The sequence below is a fragment of the Phyllopteryx taeniolatus genome, chromosome 2 (genome assembly GCF_024500385.1).
Source record: "Phyllopteryx taeniolatus isolate TA_2022b chromosome 2, UOR_Ptae_1.2, whole genome shotgun sequence".
NCBI classification, from domain to species: domain Eukaryota; kingdom Metazoa; phylum Chordata; class Actinopteri; order Syngnathiformes; family Syngnathidae; genus Phyllopteryx; species Phyllopteryx taeniolatus.
In genome coordinates this window covers 32,271,678-32,294,668 of record NC_084503.1, presented here as the reverse complement: position 1 = coordinate 32,294,668, position 22,991 = coordinate 32,271,678, and the positions used below count along the sequence as shown (strand labels likewise).

General features: G+C 41.9%; 1 protein-coding gene across 3 annotated transcripts in view; it reads left to right on the top strand.

Moving 5' to 3' along the window:
• LOC133474259 (transmembrane protein 266-like) overlaps nucleotides 1-6,859 on the top strand; it is a 60,183-nt gene extending 53,324 nt beyond the window's left edge. For all 3 annotated transcript variants that reach the window (XM_061765753.1, XM_061765754.1, XM_061765755.1), the window contains 2 exons: nucleotides 588-650; nucleotides 1,932-6,859. In XM_061765753.1, the coding sequence (XP_061621737.1) occupies nucleotides 588-650; nucleotides 1,932-2,413 (545 nt within the window). In that variant the 3' untranslated portion in view covers nucleotides 2,414-6,859. The remainder of the gene's footprint in view (nucleotides 1-587; nucleotides 651-1,931) is intronic.
• Nucleotides 6,860-22,991: the final 16,132 nt, after the last annotated feature.

Sequence of the window (22,991 nt, the reverse complement as noted above, 5' to 3'; positions counted from 1 at the left end):
CAGTGAGCTCAAGACCAATCAAGCGAGCACAAGATCGCCGCCATTCTACCACGCACATCGGCCCCCCAACAAAGAGCTCTCATGCGGGCCCACTTTTGTCAAGCCAAGCCCAGCCTAAAGGGGGGCCCAGTCTATTACCTGGTGCACTATCGGGCTAATGCAGCGCCAATCGGAGCGTGAGCCTTTCAAGCACCTGTGGCCTGGGGCACAAGTCATTTCTGTCAATATTTCCTTGTAAACACTACAGATAGTTTCCATTTGGACTAGTTTGGAGTGTTTACTCTGAAATGGATCAGTACCCGCAAGGGTGTTAAATCCAATTAAGGCAATTCTCTGCCTGTTTAATTACAGTGTGTGACACTCATTGAAATACTCCATTGTCAACAGCTATTAGAGTCCATTCCAAGACCTAGACCAGAGTAGAATAATATGTATTTTTTAAACCAAGGACTTCTGTAATGTGGTGGTTTTAATGATTGAACTACAAACAGGCATTAACCATGATGACTCATGGAAGAATGAGAATTCTTCAGTATTCTTACTTCAAATAAGACTGTCCTCATTACTTCCTTATTTTTCCAAATCAGATCCAGTTGTACGTGATGACATGAACAACTATATCAGCCAGTACTACAGTGAAGCAAGCGGTGGTGAGTCACTCAACACTCGCACATCCTTATACAGTACATCCATCTTTAAAAATATTAAGTCTTTAAAAAAAACATGTAGACCCGATCTACTCTGGATGAGAAGCAGAAAGAATAGGATCAACAGTGACATTTTTATTTTAAGTATAAAATGTAGGACAGCAATCACTATATTATCAGTGTTAATTAATGTTCCTTAATAGCTAACGTGATTATTGGCTTCCCATTTGCAAAGTCTTTTAGAGTTTTTTTTTTTTTTTTTTTTTTTTTAAAAACCTCTCTCCAATAGATCCTGCAAAATTTCCTCATCAAATCTGTAAAAACAAGTTATGGCATCTAATAACCTACGTCTTTTATACAGAACTCATACATATCGGTCCGTGAATGCAAATCATGTTCGTGGACTTCATGTTTCGAGCTCAAATACACAAATTGCAAATTGTCTCTGAGGGAAACCATAACTTCGAAGTGGCCTGCACCAAAAATGTGTCTGACACCCCTGGATGTGGTTCATTACAAACTTCACAACTGAAAGTAGAAATGGCTATTTTTGTAGAAATTGAATGTGAATGGAGAAAAGCTGACACTGAACTGAAATGTTATTCACAGAATAAATCGCAGTGTAAGAAATGTAGAATGTGAGATGTTGAAAAAACAATTATTTAAGGAGAGAGGTTCAGTGTGTAATTTCTTCATTAATTTGGAAATTTGCTCATGAATTCTACAAAAAGTAGGATTTTGGGGAATTTTCAAAATTTTGAAGTTAGAAAAATTTGAATCGGTGAGGAAATTTTGATTAGAACCAAATTTGTTAAAGTTCTCCATTGATTTGGTAATTTTCTCATGGAAAACGTGGAATTGTAGGATTTCTATTTATTTATTGTAGAACATTGAAGTTAGATTTGAAAAGGTTTGACTCAATTGAGAATTATTTTTTTGTGTGTGAATTTTTACATTTCTCCATTCATTTGAATTGCATTTTTTTCTTGTGGAAAATGTGAACTTATGGGAAAAGTACTCCTCAGCATTCACACAATAACATTATGGTCAAATAACAGTCTCACTTCTTGCTAGGCAGAATTCATGGGACCCAATTCTTTGAGGTTCCAAAGCCCAATATAAGGGGGGAAAAACATGGCATGCGTCAGTCACGCTTACTATGCTGTTTCCTTGGCAACTTTGGACAGGTTCCACTGCCGCTCACAGCAGAAAAAGGACAGGGAGACCTGGCAGAAACTGATTCAACAAGAAGTGATTGTTGTTCTTTTGACCTTTTCCTTAAAGATGGCAGGACTTGTGGCTTAGGGACCCACGTCGTCACCACAGCCGCCATCGACATCCACCTCCCGACCAATCACATCCAGTCCAACTCCACTCGTGACCTGAACCTGAACTACAGCTCCCACCGCTGCTGTCCCTCTTCCTTCTCAGGCCAGGACCAGAGCACGGTGGTCCAGGAGCTCCTCTCGTCTCTTTCTGAGGACTCCTGCCTCGCTCAGAAGGGCCTGACGGTGGACCCGGTCAACCTTAACCTCCCCAGTCCCACTGGTTCTGAGAAGGCTAGCCCAGAGCTGGACAACAGAATAAAGGTGTTCAACCACAGGAACCACCAGGAGAGGCGTGCACTAGGGGGGCGAGGTTGCGTCCTGCTGCAAACTAAGCCGCTCATCCACCTGCAGGGGGGCGCCACCGAGCCCTCGCTGGAGGAGAAGTATCGTCTCTTGGGTCCGGCCGACACACCTCTGGGCCACATGTCGGACACATAACACATTTCCATCTGCACAATATGGAAACTTGAACCTCGTGAGAGCAACACTAAACCCCGCTGCACACTGAGCGATGCGTCCAAACCCGACTGAACTGTTGTGCCGTGTTTTTCGTTTTCATGAATGGCCAATTGTCGGCTCATGAAAACAAAAACAAAAATTTTGCTGAGATTTGAGTTGCAGGTGACTGGCGTCGCAACGTTCCGGATCCCAGTCACATCCATTCAAAAATGCCATGTTGTCTCACATGAGCTTTCGTAATAAAAATTACATTTGCGTGTTTTAAGCGAGATCGCTGCCAAGCTGTACCAATACAGTGCATACTGTGTATATGTATTTTTTTACAATAATATTCATAATTTCATTTTTTTTGTTTGTCCTGTTCGGCTGTTAGGTCAAGCAGAATGGAAAATCTGTATCCCTTTTATGCCGGAACAGTGTTTAAGTTTCCGCTGTGGTATTATAATTGAGGTTTATTGAGAATCAGACTTGATCAGTCGAACAGAACAAAGTTTCTAGAAGGGAGAGAGAAACAAACACAAAAGACAAAGCGCTAATTGTAAACAGGATGAGAGAAGTAAATCATTACATTATCTACAACAATGAAACATTAAATATGAGTGTGGGGCTGTAGTGCTACACCCTGTGAGGGAAGGACAGGACAAGATAGAACAGGAAAAGGACAGGAGAAGAAGCATGCAGGACAAGGGTCGTGAACCCGGCTGTACAACTGAAGTGTGGCGGCATTAATTATGTAAATTATAAAAGTCTACAGGACGAGAGTATAAGTGAGGGGATACACAAGCGATTTGCATATTCATGAGTTATTTGTCGCAGTAAGTGCGTGACCACACACCCAATGAATGAGTGCTAGGGGTGTGTGCCTACGGATACATGCAAGTGAATTGACACCGTTTTACATGCACAAAGACTGACAGAAGTGTCCTGTAATTGCTGTGGCCGCACCGCGGAGGCTGAGGACCCCACCCAATCAATCGAGGGGCGGGATCAGGCCCAGGGGTCCACCCGAGAGCAGCCCGGCGGACTTGTCCCACACCGAGGGACCCAGGGAGGTCCGCCGGCCCCACCGTGGCGCCCCGACAACTGGCCAACCGGTGGGGGCCGCAGGGACCCAATTCCACCCCCTCCCCAGCCAACACCACCCACCGCCCCACACGTAATTAATTGAATTTCATTTCATATGTAGCCTTGCTTTGACTAAAAGGCAAAGCATGGATAGTCTCTGTTGCTGAACTAGATGAGTGCAGTCAATGCAACGTTTTCACTGCCCGCTCGCCATCTCGCCAATGGCGAATTGAAACAGGATGTGGCGATGTCACTATTTCCCACGTTAGCCACGCTAATTGAATCAAACTCACTCGTGTCAAAAGCCCTGCGTGATAAAAGTTAGTGAGTGCGCTCATTCTGGAGTGTGTGAACCGTGTTAGTGGTTTAGTCCCCCCCCTTTTTGTAAAATGCTTCAATCCACCGTCCATCCGCTGCTGGCTCAGCAGACAGGCTCACGGGCTTTCCCAGATGCGGGGGAGCGGCGCTTCAGGGAATAGAAGACCCCCATACCGCTTGCCGCCGAATTTAAGCACATTACCGCGACGTACGTTTGAAGTGTCGATGGTCAATGTGTCCTGCAATACACATTAGTTCTCGCAGCGATCTAGCTTTCTTCTTTATCAATGCACGAGGCGCTAATCCCAGTTTGGTTGCCATGCCGAGCGTCATCGTCACTGGCTCAGCCCAGGGCCGTAGCTAGTCATTTGGGGGCCCAAGGCAAGCACAGTCCCGGAGCCCCCCCACATTCACATTAACTCAAGTATTGTACTTTAGATCAATTTTGACAAAAGGTGAGTTATTCAATTTAGACCACATTGTCCTGCTTTTGAAATCTGTTACAATTATCTGACAGCTTAAGATTTTGAATCAGAATTTTTATCTTCAACTAAAAAATTGGAATTTTAGAAAAGTCTCATTTCATGAGCGAGATAGTCTTTAAGATCCTTGAGGATAATTAAAAAAAACACGTGAATTATATCAACACTTTAACTGTAACTGCTCAGAACATTAATCAAAATTTAAAAGTTAAATATTTCAACCGCTTTTATACTTTATACTTTTTATACAATAAAAAAAAAAAAAATACATATGCGGCGGCTTAAAACATTGCTTTCCGAGAAGAACACCAGCAAGTTATGTAAACGAGGGTCAATGGCCTGGTGTGCGGGTGCGAGTCGTGGGTTTTGTTTTTTTCGCGGTTGTCCAGTTCAGTCGCATTCGGCCGCGTCGCTCAGTATGTGGCGGGCCTAATCATCCACGAGTTGATCTGTCTTCGGAGAGGACCTATCAGAATCTTTTCCCAGATCTCCAACATTCCCTGGTTCTTCATGATGGATGTGAGGAGGAGGAGTGATGCCCGCGTATAGCACAACAAATGCAGCAAACCCCATCAAGGTGGACTTCAGGGATGGGCATAAGATTATGTTTTGATTAAATTGAGGAAAAATGGAGTGCGCTACTTGACTGGTTCATTCTCAATTAGTTTGCTGTTTAAAGGATAAAACAACTCACACCAGGCGATTCGAACTGTGCCTGACTTCAGGGCAAGTCCCCCAAACCCCAAGTGACACCGCTGGCCAGTCACACTTCTCTCAGTTTTGACCCGTTCAACAGTGCCGTCACTTCATTGTACAACAGATTATGGGCAAAGCTCCTGATTTAAGTCATTATTTCTACTGGTTCTGTTGTGCAAGCTAGCTGTTATTCTGAATAACTGGTGAGAGGAGCATTGATTATATGACACGTACATTGTCCATTTTCCTGTGCCTGATTTTTTAATTACTTGGTGGGTTATTTTGAGTCATTGTTTATTTCTATTGTGCAAGGTGACAATTACTATTATTAACTGGAGAGAGGAGCGATCGCAATCATAAAACTTAGATTCCCCAACGTAGACGTGCCGATACGTGACAGAACGTGCAGTGGACTTATTTTTTCCCTTTGTGGATTATATCTAGTCAACTTCTTTAGTTCTTATGTACATGGTAAAAGTTATCATGAATAACCTGCGAGAGTATTTTAATAACCTGGGGGATTATTATTAATAAATGGTGAGAGGAGCGGTCGCATTAATTATGACGAGTACATTGTGCGCCGTAGACGTTTTGACCGTGTGGATTATTTTTAGTCGTGTTTATTTCTATTGTGCAAGGTAACAATTATCATGAAAGACCTGTGAGAGCATATGACGCGCGCTCGTGCCCTCTGAGTGACCGAACACATTTTTTTACTCAGTGCATTATTTCAAGTCATTCTGTTTATTTCTATTGTGCGCTGTGGCAGTGATCATGACTAATTGGCAATGAACGAGCGCATTACAGTAATCGCAAGACATGCCTGTGTTGCGGGTGCACGTTTCCTTGCGTGTATAGACTTTTTGGACTGTGGATTATTTGTAGTTCTGTTTATTTCTGTTGTGCACTGTGGTGGTTATCATGACTGAATAATTATTAATAATACTGGAATTAGGACTTCAGGGGTCAAGTGGGTACATGCACGGTTCGAATAGCCCTGTGTGAGTACATCCGAAGGCCTAAATCTACACAGACCTTTTCCCCGGCCAGCATTATTCTACTACTACAAGAATATTTATAGATTAGATATTATATTGAATTGATAATGAATTTTCCCCGTAGTCCAATGCCCGCCCTTAGTGGACTTGAATGTGTTACTGAGCACATCCTTGATCAGGAATCGTCACTTTGAACGGCTCCTAAAGGCACTGAACTTTGTACCAATCAAAACCAGCAAAGGGGCCGTTTAAGCCTTCAACGGACCTCATTGGTCATTATTCCAAACAAACAAAGATGCTCTTCCTCCAACTTCGAATTTCCAACAGTTAAAAAGAGAGGCTTTTTTTCAATAGCATTTGATTTGTTTTTTTATTTCTATGATCAATTTTTATCTACCATGCTCTTAATTTCCTAAAGGAGACACAGGGTACATGACTGGATTCATTAACAAATGACTTTTTTGTATCATTTATGAACCATGACACGATTTTTACGTACAGTACACTTTTTCTTGTTATTGTTGAATTAAAAAAGTCATTGGGCGAAATGTTTGATTGGAGTCAAAAGTTAGTACGTTTTTAAGTGAGACTAATTTTTAATAAAATGAGAGTGTTTGTAGCATGATCCTTTAAAATGGTGAGCAAATTCTTTTGCACTTTAACGTTTACAGACACTTTTGTAAACTTGATATACTTGGGGATGACAGGGGTAGAGGTTGGGGGGTGGATATCATTGCCAATACAGGTGTTGTCATTTCATGAAAAATAGCAACAATAAACCATTAGTTTACCTTACCTGCTCTCTGTTTAATGACTATCATTGAAGTGTTTCAGATGTAAACTGCTGTGTTGGAATATGAATTAAAGCAACAGGATGTAATGTTTTTATCGAATGTAATGATTTTTACCTTTAAATACCCTCAGAATAATGAGGGCTTTACACTTATTGTTTTATTACTAATAAGAGCATCTCTGCTGCTATGGCGACCCCCTGATAATCTACTTTAGTGGTCTGTAATACTGTAGGATTTCAAGACAGGGTTAAGGTTTCAAAGTAGGGCTTCAAGCCAGGGTTGGAGTGTCAAATTATGGCTCCAAATTTGAGTCTGATAGAAGATGCTCCAAGCCATTAAAATTAGGGTTTCAGCCCTAGTTAATGTTTTAAACAAGGGTTATCCTTACAAAGTAGAGTTTCAAACCAGCGTTAAGGTTTCAAAGTAGGATTTCATCCTGGTCACTAGCACTAGCACTGACGCTAACATTTTTGTTCATAATTAGGGTGCAAAGATTGAATATTGTGTGTCTTTATTTCTATTCTTTTACACACTAATGGCTCCTTTAAAATGTTTCATTTCAGATCAAACTCTCTGCAGTTGAGTAAATAAATGTCCCTGACCACAATTTGAGGGATAGAAATACGGTATTCGTATTACAATTTCAAATAGATTACAATAGAGGGAGCCCAGGAGCAAGTTTTATTTCTGGTTGTTACTGCAGCTTTATCTTCCATGTTCATTGTCACTATGACGATCACATAGTTGATTAATATCAGCTCCTCCATTTGAATGCACTTTTAACAAATATCAATTATTCATTATTCATTTGAAGATGAGATCTGTCCTAACAAGCGCTAATTGGCCGACTCATTGCGGCCGTGTAGCAAGAATACTCCTAATTAGCGCCTCCTATCATTAATTCACAAGAGAAACTGCTGTAGCGATTTGCTCCTTGTCAGATGTTTACAAGTATCCAGAGAATCTTTTCATCATCAATCCACATGCTGTAATTAGGACAGGAAACGCATCAACTGTTCCCACTGGTGAACAGTGAGCTATTTGGGGGAAAAAAAGGCCATGGTTAGGGTTTCAAAGTAGGGTTACAAGACAGCGTTATGCTATGAAAGTCGTTTTTTTTTTTTTTAAGGGTTTGAGTTTTAAGACAGGGTTTTCCTTTAAACAAAGGTTAGGGTTTCAAATTAGGGCTTTAAGCCAGTCTTGGGTTTCAAAGTTTTGGCTTCGAGGCAGCATTAGGGTTTGGAGTTGGGATTTAGGAAAGACTTCTATTTTCCAACTAACAATTATATCCCATAATTGCCCAAATACTCATACAAAAACATATATCGTGAAACAAATTGCAATTGGGCATTAGTAATGCGTGTCACTAAAGAAATACATTTGAGCATTTATTTTAAATGTTTGATATCCATCTTAAGCTCCATGTACTAGTATGCTCTCACTTGTAAGACAATCCGCTTTAATAGAACAGCGGTTTTACCAGTAAAGTTCTTATCATTACTTGTACCACTTTCGGCCTCCCAGTACGAACTTAAGGTGAAATCAAAGATATTGAATAAATGCTCAAATTACTTTATATGCCGTTTGAGCATGTATTTCTTATCTTTGATAGTGAAAAAAAAAAATGCTCAAATGTCTTTTCATATGGCACACAGCATTTTTAACTAAGTGATGTGACGCTCTCTCTCTGTCGCCTCACGCAGGCCCTTTCCAGTAGTGAACTCTGACCTGTGATGTCTCACGCAGGCTAAGGTTCATGTGAACAATTCCCACCGAGACAATTTGTCAATACGTATGAGAGGCCAGCGTGAGAGCCGAGCGCCCGTGTGTGACAGATCGCCGACGCCGGGATTGAAAATCGCTTTAGGGACGCGGAGGGCGGCACTCGCTGTCACGCCGATGCACAGCTAAGGAAATGAACAGTGACCATTAGGCGCTTCATTATCGACATGTTTTAATAATGGCACACAGGGAGTCACTTTAGCCGCATTAACATTACATGATCATTCTTTGCATTCTCCTTAATGAAAAGGAGATGGGATCTCATCAAGAGAGTTGATGTGAGACTTGATTTCTTACTTTGGAACTCATAAACATTTTAAAATAATGCTAACCATAATCAAATTAAAATAATTTCCTCCAAATTATATATTAAATATATTGTATACACATGCCGTTCTGTATTTAAATAAGGAGTCAAAGTAATATACAATACAAACAAAATCCATTCATCCATTTTCTGAGCCGCTTCTCCTCACTAGGGTCGCGGGCGCGCTGGAGCCTATCCCAGCTATCATTGGGCAGGAGGCGGGGTACAGCCTGAACTGGATGCCAGCCAATCGCAGGGCACATATATACAAACAACCATTCGCACTCACAGTCACACCTACGGGCAATTTAGAGTTGTCAATTAACCTACCATGCATGTTTTTGGGATGTGGGAGGAAACCGGAGTGCCCGGAGAAAACCCACGCAGGCACTGGGAGAACATGCAAACTCCACACAGGCGGGGCCGGGGATTGAACCCCGGTCCTCAGAACTGTGAGGCAGACGCTCTAACCAGTCGTTCACCGTGCCGCCTACAAACAAAATATATTTAAATATGTATTTAAAAAATGTAATAATCAATATTATCTGAACATCAACTCAAAATAATACAAATAATTTAAATGGATCCCTCTGATAATATGTTTGTAATTCTATACAAATATGGTAAGAAAAAGGCAAAAAGACATGAAAATGACTGATTTATGGTAAAAGAAATTATTTTAGCATGTGCCAGGTAGAGAATCCCATATTTTGGACCTTTGTCTTATTTGTGTACGCAAATATGGAATTAAAAAGTCATCATGGTCCAGTACACAAATGCTAACAATAAGAAAAGGACTAGATTACTTAAAAAAAAAATAAAAAAAAAATACTACAATTCCTCTCATATTAAAAGCAGATTTATCCACAAATAAATAATAATATTTAATTGAAACAATATCTGTATAACATGTATTACAATGAATGCAAACATGTTTCTGTCCATGTCAGCTTTACAGATGCCATCTATGCTCTACAGGCAGTGTGTGTTGTGGTAAAGATGTCTCCAGCAGAGCAGAGTGTCTGTGAACGTAAACATTCCCATCATGTGATTGGAGTGTGAGTGCACGGTGGAGATTTTTGGAGGGTGCGTGGCGCTAAACAGCTGGGTGTGTGCGTTTGAGAGAGACAAGAAATGAAAAGAAAAGTCTCATTGAGAACAAACTGAGTGACAGATTGAGAACACATCTCACACATACACATGGCGAAGATGGAGAAAAAAAATACAAATAAATTATACATGGTGCTTTAAAAAGCTTCTCAGGTTCTCCTTTTGCAGACATACTTCTTAAGTGCACGCCGCTCCCAACAAGTGTGCGAGGAATCCACTCAGGAGACTGTTGTCATGGCGACAGCACTGTTGTTTTGTTTTTTGGGGATACTTGCGATGGCTCTTAGGTTAAAAAGTGGGTCAGTGATAGGAAAAAGAAGAATTGTAAATAGTGAGTAACCAGCCCTTGGAGGATATACTATTAATTATTCAATTAGCTGTTGAAATTGAGCATAATAATGTTAATTTGACCGTTCTGCATCAGATAGTTTTCATACCTTTATTATTCAATGTGTCAAATCAAATCAACTTTGACTCCAGAAGAAGAAATACAACAAAACAAAGATTGTTGTTGTTGTTGTCACATGTGCCCTGTCATGTGATAAACATGAGCACACGCACTCCTGGGAGCGCGATTAAATGATCTCCTTGACATTAATTCAACGATCCAACGGGGAAGCGTGTACTTTACGCTTGGCTAGCGACGCGACGGCTAAATTAGCAACCGTTTTTGGAGTAAAAAGCACAGAAACTCTTCGGGGAAATTGTCATCCGTCGGATTCTGTGTCCCCCCCCCCCCCCCCCCCCTTCTATCTGCGGTGATCTACATATTCATATTCAATCAACACGCTTACTTACATGAATATACAATGGGCATGTTTGGGAAAACGTTGAGGAAATTGAATGAGCGCGCACCTGCACGCTCATTTATTTCAAGCAGCGGTGAGGAATCATTGGAAGGGTTGCTCCACGACTCCCCCTACAGGTGTGAAGTGTCATCACCTGAAGCCGCTGTGACGACGTAAACAAACACTGAAAAACAAGTAACAAGTAATGTTGACATCAGGGCGAGTTGAGGTCGAGTACTTTGGGTGGGCTGAGCCCATGACCTAATTTTGGAAAGTACCCTTCTGAAATTTGATCAAACTTTTTAGACTTTGAAAAATACCATTTGGTGGATGACTCAAAATATTATTACTATTATTGATTCATCTATTTATCTATTTATTCAACGCATTATAAAAGTCTGATTTATTGTCAGAATAGCACAGACCTTTGGTAAAAGTATCAATACAATATGAGTATTTCATCACAGAGGAAAGGAATATTAAAAATATTTTGGCTAGTCTCTAGCTCTGTTAAAGAAGAAATATGTTGTTTATAAGGTCACCTTTTGATTTGACTAATAGACAACAATTTTGTAAATGTAGTATATACAGTATAACAACAACACAAAAAAGAGACTAAGGCAAACTCAAAATCATGCAATAATGTCTATAATAATGTATTATTATTATTATTATTATTTTTTTTACAGTCTCACCTGCACCTGGGGACTTCTTTAAAATATATATAAATAAATAAAGTGCGTGACCATCTATTGAAAATCAGACATTTTCAAACAGTGTTTCATAAGGTGTCCTGTACGGTGGCCTGGAAGTGCAAAACAATATAACAAATTGTGACACACTTTTACATTTCAGCCAAAAGACTATTACATTTCAGAAAATGGGACGTTCCCTTTCGGGGTGTTTCGTCTTTTGAAATTTGTTTCGTCTTTCGTTAATGTGTTTTCTGAAATGTAAAATTGTTTCGGTTTTTGTTAATTTGTTTTCTGAAATGTAAAAGTGTTTTGGCTTTTGTTCATTTGTTTTCGGAAATGTAAAAGTGTTTCACAATTTGTTATATTGTTTTGCACTTCCAGGCCACCGTAGTCCTGTCATAAACTATCGTTTAACGAGATTTAGCACATATAGTTATGGCAATGAAAGCGACCTGATACTGCCAGTGTTTGTTTTAAAACTAAAAATAAACACCCACCAAATAAATATATAAATAAGAAAGAAAACAGAAACAAAAATAAGAGTCAGCACCTTGTTTTTAGACAATTTTCACTTGTTTCAAGCAAATCTTTACTTTAAATAAGTAGACAAAAAGTTTGCCAGGGTAGTAAGTTTTTGTTTTTTTTAACACTCTACTGGAATTTATTTTTATTTTTTTTACGTGCTGTGTCTAATTTTAATTAGTTTTGACTCGAAATACAATATTCTTGGTAAAATGTTGATACTCTTTACAAAAATCAAATGACAACAAAAACACCACGTCTGAAAACCCCCTATCTTGGCATAAGAAACTTCACAGAGACATTTCATATCGTATCAGATACAGTGGGCAAAAACTCTTTACTTTTCAATTAGCTAGCAATAATTAGCTTATTAGCTAATAGCTACGCAGTACGCACTCATTACAAGCCCCTGCCGAGTCAGTGCTGACACATAACATACAGAAGCATCGCGGTGTGGTCAATTGTCATTTCATAGATTGTGTCAGGGTCGTAAATCAAGCATTACCTGGTCATTAGCGTTAACACGGCTGGAAATGTGTGTAGCTGTTCTGTCCATAGATAGGGAGACTATACGTGCTGTGGCAGCCCAGCTAATCGACGTGCTTAGGTGGCGGCCATGTTGGAAAGATCGATGTTCCCTTCATAGGCAAAGCATGAACATTGAAATTAAGTCTTAACTTTCTCATTTCCCAACTGATTTTCACTGATTTTAAATTAAATTCTAAAAAAAAAATGAAAAAAATAAAATGTGTTTATTGTTTCCCCCCTCCACCCCAAAAAATAAATTTGAGGACAAATCATAAGGTGGGCTGAGACAAGTTTTGGGTGGGCTTGAGCCCACCCAAAATAGGACTGGCCTCGCCACAGGTTAGCATTGAAGATTACACTGACAAAGTAGGTTTTTAAGCCAGGGTATGGTTTCAAATTTGGGGTTCAAGTCTGGGTTAGTGTTTTAAATAAGGTTTAGGATTTCAAAGGAGGGTCTCAAGTCGCGGTTAGGCTATCAAATTAGGGTTTCAAGCCTGTCTTACGGTTTTATACAAAAGTTAGGGTTTTCAAAGTAGGGTTTCAAGCAAGGGTTCATGTTTCAAATTAAGGTTTCAAATTAGGATTTCAACTATGGGTTATTTTTTTTAACTAGGGTTAGGGCTTTGAAAAAGAGTTAGTGTTTCAAAGTAGGTCTTCAAGCCAGTGGTTTTGGTTGTAATGTATGGACTTCAAGCCAGCGTTGGGGTTTCAAATGATTGTTTCAAGCCTTGGTTAGTGTGCCTTCTTCATGCATCATGAGTGAGTAGTTTTTATTTACATTTGTTTAATTTAGTTTTCTACTGTGGTTAACTTCTTTTTACACTTGTGTAACAGCTAAGTATGTTAATAAACCTGACGAAGTTGACGTCACAACAACAAACACATGCCTTCCTCTTTCCACAAATGCTACTTACCAAGGGGGAGTAGTTTTCATTTATTTCAGTTTATACAGTGGTGCCTTGTGATACAAATTTAATCCGTTCCGCGAGCCACGCTCGCAACTCAAAACACATATCTTGAATTAGCTTTGAAATGAATGGAAATGCCATTAATCCGTTCCGCCACCCCCAAAACAAAAGAATGTAATGTGCTTTTTTTATTAAAGGAAATTAGAACTCTATAATATTGAACTTAATAAAAACAGAGTAGTAATATAATTAAATAGAATATAAAATATTAAACGGTTTGTGTATTATGATTTAATGCTTCAATTCAATTTATTGTGCTGTTCCTTTTGGTGTGCCCGCCTTGGCCACTGGGGCACAGTATAATACAGACATACAGACAAAGAAGTGTCACCACTACTCTCAGTGCTTCAGTAAGCCACAATAATATTAGTTGATTTTTGCAGAGGATCGAGAATATATGCATGATAATTGTGATATTGTCTGTCTCCATGTGTTGCGCCACCATTCCTGTGTAAATACCCATTGCTTAAAAGGTTATAACAAAGCGACTATCAATGCTATTTGTTAGCTGGTCTAGTTTTCCATTACGTTTTAGTTAGTGGGGGACATTCCTCTGGCAAAACTGTTTGCTTGCTTAATTCTCTTTGTTCTATGTTTAGTCTGACAGTAAACTTCAACTGGGAGTGACATTAAACATCTTGAAGCCTTTTTTTTTTTTTTTTTTTTTTTGGAAGACTCGTTACTATCTGCCAAACGTCTGCTTATTGGGAAGTGAGGTTGAGTTGAGTTCGCAGCCACCAAAAACCACACAAGGAGACAAATTCCTTGTGTGTTTTTTTTTCGACATACTTGTCTGATGATGATGATGATGCTGACCATACAGCACTTTGTATCACAAGTTTTTGCTCACAAACCCAAGCAAAGAATTGTCGAAAAACTCATAAGTCAGGCCAATCGTATCGCAAAGCTTTTTTTATTTTATTATTATTTTTTTTTTTTACACTTGTATGAAAGTGATTAATGCTATTATTTTGATTATTTTGATTAAATTAAAACATTGCCTGTACAGCAAATGTTATATGTTTGTGACTGTTACAGAAACATTTTCATTATTTTCATTTTTCATTATTTCCTATGGGGGAAAATTATTTTAAGATTTGCACAATATGGATTTGGACTGTAGAGTTTCTACTGTAGTTAATGTCATCTTGTGGTTCACGTTTAACATTCACAGTGAAATTGTTGATTTCCTCCAAATTCCATTACACTTCTCATAGTCCGAAATCTGAACTGTCTGATTTCCCAGTTTTTCGAATGCAACATTATTCTCTTCAGCAACTTTGACATGTTAGTTTGATAGATTGTACTCAGGCTAACCTAAAATCTTAGTCGGCTTCAGTTTGTCCACTACTTTGTGATACAATTTTAGATTTGTGCTGTGTTGAGCTCCGTTTGTCTCGGCCCCAGGCTCAATCAGTGTCCTGCGTCGGTCTCTGGGTGCTGTATATGTGTGTGTGTGTCGGGGTGAAGGGGGCGGGGGGGCTGCAACATTTCCATGCTGCCTCTGGGGAGTCGCACAGCAATTGCTCTCAGCTAAATGCACTCACATATGAATATTTCAGTACAATTTAATGTTGCAGCTACAGCCCCACTGGAGCAGAGCATCAATTTGTGAACACAGTTCTGCTGGAGTTAAAAGCTGGGCCAGATAATACACTATGAAAGCCACTGTCAGTCCAAAGGGACGCACACACACACGTAAAAAAGAACAGCACTTCACTTGGTCAACAGAATACAAACTGCTTTAAAGTTATTTTTGGGGGAAAGTGGGAGCGGGCAGCTGATATTTGGGAGAGATTTGGGTGGGGGGGGGGGGGTCAATTTGCAAAGCTTGGACAGTTTTCCCAGAGCTCTGGCTGCTTGCCATTTGCTTCTTCACGCACACACACTTGCACACATTTTTAGGCACACAGCTGGTGGAGGGAGAAGGTCCGTCGCACACCTGCTGTCTTGTTAATAAAATACCCCAAAGTGATGCTCACATGTCTTCTTTTACACAGCCACGCTCCCTTCAGGTGTGAGAACATGAGTGTGCGACAAAAGACACACTACGTGACACTTCATTTCGACTTCAGTATAAGCCACCACAAAAAAAAAAAAAAGCACAGACGCCATTCCATTTATCAATGTCCATTAACGTCTCGTGACTTTCATAAATTGCCTTATTTTCATTGTATAATTATGAGTCATTCACAATTAGGCAGCATGGTGGACGAGTGGTTAACACATTTGCCGCAAAGTTGAGGTTTGGGTCCGAAATCGGGCTCGGGCCTTCCTATGTGGAGTTTGCATGTTCTCCCCATGCTTGGTGGGTTTTCTCTGGGTACTCCGGCTTCCTACCACATAACTAAAGATTTACTTTTTTTTTTTTTTTTTTTTTAGATACTTTGTTCCACGATTGACAACTCTCTGAGCCCGAACTACCATTCCAACGCCGATGACTTAATAGTACATTACATAATGGTTTATACTACTTTCTCAATTCTCTCGCTCCTGTGAAAACTCCTTCTGTTTCCACAACAGCACCCTGGGACCCCTGAGCTTTGGACCACAAAAGCCAAAGGTCGACAACTGGAGCGTCTTTGTTTAAAAAAAAAAAAAAAAAAGGGTCTCCCTGTCCATAAATAATAATAATAATGCATAACACTTGTATAGTGCTTTTCAAGGCACTCAAAGACCCTTTACAGTTGCGCACATTATTCATTCACTGTACAGTCACACCCTGATGGTGGTAAGCTATTTGTGTAGCCACAGCTGCACTGGGGCAGTCTGACGGAAGTGTGGCTGCCATTCTGCATCTATGGCCACCAACAACCATCAAACCACATTCATTAGTAGACAGTGTGGGTTAAGCGTCTTGCCCGGGGACACGACGACGACATGTGCTCGGAGAGGGATATGAACTGTCAACCCTGTGGTTTCAGGGAGTACACTTACCCTCTGCACCACACTGCCCCAAATAAATATGTACAAGGCTCAGTATAGGACATTCAATACTATTACCAAATCACAATATCACTCTTATCTTATAACCTCTAACAGAGGAAATACCAAAACACTATTCTCCCCGTTCAACAAAGGTTTCCAGCCTCCTGACTCCCTACCTACCCACTTCTACTCACTTGACTCTTTACTCTGTAATGCAATTCTTTAATGACAAAATTAGCAATATTTATCAGCAATTATGTTCATATTCAACATCTTCTCCCTCACCAGAAGCTTTTCCATTCCATCAGCCTTTTTTCTGCTTACTGCAAGTGCCTGATCATCCTAGAATTTCTGACATCATCCGTAAATCCAAACCATCTGCATGTCAGCTTGATCCCCTCCCCAGAACCTTTGTCAAATCATGTCTGCTCCCTCTCAAAACTGCCATTATCCATTCTTCACTGACCTCTGGTACCATCCCTTCCTTATTTGAAATTGCAGCCACCACTGCTATCCGATAAAAAAAGGCTCAGATTCCAGCAGTTTCAGTAACTTTTACTATATTTTCATTTTACCTTTCATCTCCAAGATTCTAGAAAAAAATATTTCCTATCAACTTCACTCCCACCTAACCCTTAACAGTCTCTATGAGCCCTTCCAGTCTGGCTTCCGTCCCCGCTACAGCACAGAGACGGCGCTTCTAAAAATAACAACCAACCTCCTCATTGCTGCTGATTCCAGTCTTTTTTCATCCTCATCCTACTTGACTTGAGCGCAGTGTTCGATACCATATCACATCCCATCCTCCTCAATGGACTCTCCGCCATTGGCATCTCACATACACCCCACTGGTTTATCTCTCAGACCGCTCTCAGTTCATTCAGCTCAAATCTTTAAACTCCGATTCCTCCCCAGTTACCGCAGGTGCTCCCCAGGGCTCTGTCTTTGGGCCTCTGTTATTCATCATAATCAGAATCATCTTTATTTGCCAAGTATGTCCAAAAAACACACAAGGAATTTGTCTCCGGTAGTTGGAGGCGCTCTAGTGCAACAACAGACAGTCAATTGACAGAGAACACTTTTGAGACATAAAGACATTGACCAAAAAAAACAGTAACTGAGCAATAAAGGGTTGCTAGTTATCTGGTAATGCCGGTAAATGTTTTTAATTTTTACTTTTTATTTTTTTTACAATTGTGCAAAAAGATGCAGTCCTATATTGCAATAGTCCGGTGCAATGACCATTGTGCAAAGGGCACCAAGATTTCAAGCGAGTAGTGCGATAATCTGGGACAATGTTGATTGTGCAAATGTTGCAGATACTCCTCAATCTGTGTGCAAATCGAGCAGAGGCTACTCTGGCATGAGTGGCCAGTATTGGTCAACAACAGATATGCAAATAGTGCAGCGTGGCGAGACTACTACAGTGAGTGCACGAGTAATGTATAATTGGCCCCACAGAAAAGTCAAAAAATTGCCAGCATGTTGTAATGGAATTGTAGGTTAGGTGTTTAAGAAGCAATATTTTCTGCAAATGTAATATTCTTTTCCACTGCTTCACAGTTGACAACCAGCTCTACATTCCTTGTCACCCAAGCTCAACACTTCCTCCTTCTTCTCTTCATGTCCACCAGGAATTAAATCTTAGTTCCAATTTCCTGAAACTCAATAGCGATAAAACCAAAATTCTTCTCATAAAACGACCCTATCCAAAGTTGATAGCTTCGCCTTGACGACTGACAATTCCTCTGTCTCCCCTTCTCTCCAGGTTAAGTCTGGGTGTAATCCTCAACAGCTCACTCTCATTTCATTCTCACATAAAGAACATTACGTAGTCATCACACTTTCACCTCAGCAACACTCCTGTTTGCTGCCCGTGATCCTTCTCCTGTATTCAGTTTACCCGATCAGAACCCGAGCGGTGTTCTGTTATTGGACTTCTGTGCTCATCACGGCTTGTCCATAACAAACACCATGTTCAAGCACAAGGGTGTCCACATGTGCACTTGGCACCAGGACACCCGAGGTCGCAGTTCGATGATCGACTTTGTGGTCATGTCATCGGACTTGCGGCCGCATGTCTTGGACACTCTGGTGAAGAGAGGGGCGGAGCTGTCAACTGATCACCACCTGGTGGTGAGTTGGCTCCGATGGTGGGGGAAGATGCCGGTCCGACGTGGCAGGCCCAAACGTTTTGTGAGGGTCTGCTGGGAACGTCTGGCAGAATCCCCTGTCAGAAGGAGTTTCAACTCCCACCTCCGACAGAACTTCGCTCATGTTCCGGGGGAGGCGGGGGACATCGAGTCCGAGTGTACCATGTTCCGTGCCTCCATTGCTGAGGCGGCCGACCGGAGCTGTGGCCGTAAGGTGGTCGGTGCCTGTCGTGGCGGCAATCCCCAACCCGTTGGTGAGGATGCCGTCAAGTTGAAGAAGTAGTCCTATTGGGCTTTTTTGGCCGGTGGGACTTCTGAGGCAACTGATGGGTACCGGCTGGCCAAGTGGAATGCAGCTTTGGTGGTTGCTGAAGCAAAAACACGGGTATGGGAGGAGTTTGGTGAGGCCATGGAGAAAGACTTCCGGACGGCTTCGAGGAAATTCTGGTCCACCATCCGACGTCTCAGGAGGTGGAAGTAGTGCACCACCAACATTGTGTATAGTAGGGATGGGGCGCTGCTGACCTCGACTTAGGACGTTGTGAGTCGGTGGGGAGAATACTTTGAAGACCTCCTCAATTCCACCAACAAGTGTGGGTTCTCTGAGGCGGGCTCTCCTATCTTTGCGGTTGAAGTCACTGAGGTGGTTAAAAAGCTCATCGATGGCAAGGTCCCAGCGGTGGATGAGATTCGCCCAGTGAGTTCCTAAAGGCTCTGGATGTTGTGGGGCTGTCCTGATTGACATGCCTCTGCAACATCGCGTGGACATCGGGGACAGTGCCTCTGGATTGGCAGACTGGGGTGGTGGTCCCCCTTTTTAAGAAGGGGGACTGGAGGGTGTGTTCCAACTACAGGGGGATCACACTCCTCAGCCTCCCTGGTCTCTGCTGGAGAGGAGGGTCCGTTGGGAAGTCAATCTCAGATTCAGGAGGAGCAGTGTGGTTTTCGTCCTGGCCGTGGAACAGTGGACCAGCTCTACACCCTCGGCAGGGTCCTCGAGGGTGCATGGGAGTTCGCCAACCGGTCTACATGTGTTTTGTGGACTTGGAGAAGGCGTTCGACCGTGCCCCTCGGGGAGTCCTGTTGAGGGTACTCCGGGAGTATGGGGTGCCGAACCCCCTGATACGGGCTGTTCGGTCCCTGTACGACCGGAGTCAGAGTTTGGTCCGCATATCCGGCAGTAAGTCGGACTCGTTCCCAGTGAGGGTTAAACTCTGCCAAGGCTCCCCTTTGTCACCGATTCTGTTCATAACTTTTATGGACAGAATTTCAAGGCGCAGCCGAGGCGTAGAGGGGGTCCGGTTTGGTGGCCTCAGTATTGCATCTCTGCTTTTTGCAGATGATGTGTTTTTGTTGGCTTCATCAAGCCGTGATCTCCAACTCTCACTGGAGCAGTTTGCAGTCGAGTGTTAAGCGCTTGGGATGAGAATCAGCACCTCCAAATCTGAGACCATGGTCCTCAGTCGGAAAAGGGTGCCGTGCCCTCTCCAGGTCGGGGATGAGATGCTGCCCCAAGTAGAGGAGTTCAAGTATCTTGGGGTCTTGTTCACGAGTGAAGGAAGAATGGAACGGGAGTTCGACAGGCGGATCGGTGCAGCGTCTGCAGTGATGTGAACTTTGTATCGGTTTGTTGTGGTAAAGAAGGAGCTAAGACGAAAGGCAAAGCTCTCAATTTACCGGTCGATCTACGTGCCTACCCTCACCTATGGTCACGAGCTGTGGGTCGGACCGATAGAAACAAGATCCCGTATACAAGCGGCCGAAATGATTTTCCTCCGCAGGGTGTCCGGGCTCTCCCTTAGAGATAGGGTAAGAAGCTCGGTCATCCGGGAGGATCTCAGAGTAGAGTCGCTGCTCCTCCACATCGAGAGGAGCCAGATGAGGTGGCTGTGGCATCTGATTCGGATGCCTCCCCCCGGACCCCTCCCTGGTGAGGTGTTCCGGGCACGTCCCACCGGGAGGAGACCCCGGGTACGACCCAGGACACGCTGGAGAGACTATGTCTTTCAACTGGCCTGGGAAAAGCCTCGGGATCCCCCCTGAAGAGCTGGATGAAGTGGCTGGGGAGAGGGAAGTCTGGGCGTCCCTGCTAAAGCTACTGCCCCTGCGAGCTGACCTCGGATAAGCGGTAGAAAATGGATGGATGGAAACCTCACCTGTTTAAGATTGCTTACTCCCTATCCTGAAGCTAAAATTCTCATGCTCTCTATGTGTATCTATACTGTATAGTTATATATTGTGTGTACGTCTGTATGTTCATTAGTGATGCACCGAAATACAAATATTTGGCTGAAACTGAAAACCAAAAAATGAGGAAACCAAGACCGACACCCGAAAGACCAAAATAAATTAATATGGTAATTATTACTGAAACTGCATTTATGGCTATGACTGCAGAGCTGCCAACCAATAGAAATTCACTCCCAGAACAATTTGTCTGAATTTCCATATTTTTAAAATTACTTAATTTACATTACAGTGGGACAGTTATTGCAGCATATTATATAATAGAATACATATAGTTATGCATACTGTATGTCCTTTTCCCCAAGTGACGTAGCAATGATGTACTAATTCATTTCTGGTTCTGGTCCTATGTGGCTGTCAAGAGTTATTGTGTATTACAGTATTTTCGCCCTAGACACATTAATTCGCCTGCTATTTTGCTTTTCAAAGTTGTTTACCCGCCGCGATAAAGTGATTCCAGCCAGACCTATGTGTACTGTATCACCAAATCACTTGCTTCAGTATTTTACGACTTCGTCATGCACGTTAGCTTCGGACTTAGCATGGCTTCGCTGTCTTTCTCCTGTTAATTTCACCTCATATATATATATATATATATATATATATATATATATATATACTGCGTGGGTTTTCTCCGGGGACTCCGGTTTCCTCCCACATCCCAAAAACATGCATGGTAGGTTAATTGACAACTCTAAATTGCCCGTAGGTGTGAATGTGAGTGCGAATGTTGTTTGTTTGTATGTGCCCTGCGATTGGCTGGCAACCAGTTCAGGGTGTGCCCCGCCTCCTGCCCGATGATAGCTGGCATAGGCTCCAGTACGCCCGCGACCCAAGTGAGGAGAAGCGGCTCAGAAAATGGATGGATGGATGTGTGTGTGTGTGTGTGTGTGTGTGTGTGGTGTAAAAACAGCACTGAGCAAAAACACTCAATAGGTGAGCTGTTCAGTAAATAATGGAGGATAGTTTCCCCCAAAAAAATCTGCAGTCAAGTGAATTCGCGACTGCCAAACTGTGATTTATTTGAACACAAATACTGCTCTTTAATTGCTGTTGCCTTTTCCAGTATTTACCAGTTCCATCCATCCATCCATCCATTTTCTGAGCCGCGTCGCCTTCCTTAAGGGTAAATTGCACTTCACAACTGTAGGGGGAGCCATGGACCAAAACAACACTTTCCCTTCTTGTTGCTTTAAATGCATCCGCCCCCCCCCCCCCCCACCTTGCTTCGCTAAACATGATAGAAAAGGACGCACCAATAAACATGAATTGATTGAAATCCCTCCCTATCTATGAAGACCAATAACTGTGTGATGTGTCAGAGAGGAAGTGACGGCGTTGTTGTGACTGATGCAAACACACCGGTGCATCTGCCCTTATTGAAGTGACACAGCTTCTTGTTTGAGACGCCCATAAGCAACAAGCCAGCATGATGGCCCTAGAGGACAGTGCATTTGTAAACTCAAGCAGGCGTCTGACAGTTACACTAATAAGGGAATAATGGCCGCCTCCACAATGCAGCACTGCCCTGAGGCGCCAATCAAAAATTAATCCTAATTATCATGTGTATACTGCATTAAGTCTGGATGTGTAATAAATTATACATCTGCAACATGCTTCTCCTCTTACAAAGGCCTGGATCGCATAAGGAAGTCTTTTTCTACACACAATAAATAGCAATAATTGTGTATCTCATGTCAAATCTTTGATGATCAGTATACATATTTGATGCATCTCTGACTGCTTGTATTAATACCGTTTGTAGCTGACTGCTTGTTAAAACCAGACTCAAATCACAGGAACTTTAGTTCTAGTGAATCATTTAAACCATCTAAATTACATTAAAAACCTTGGAGGGCAGCACTGTGTAAAAGTGGTTAGGATGACTGCCTCATCTTCGAGAGGTTCTGAGTTAGAACCTGCTCAGGCAGGCTCTCCTGCATGTGTGCAGTTGGCATGTTCTCCCCGCGCTTGTCTGTATTTTCTTACTCTGGTAGGTGTGAATGAGCATGTACCATGTTTATCTCCAATATACTAGATGTGCCTTGCGATTGACAGTTCTGATGCATGGGCAGATGAGACATTACTTTTAAAATACGCTTATGTGTTCAAACATACATTTTGTCAGATGTCTGTTGTGGTTAACATATGCACACAAAGCTAACCCATTAAACAT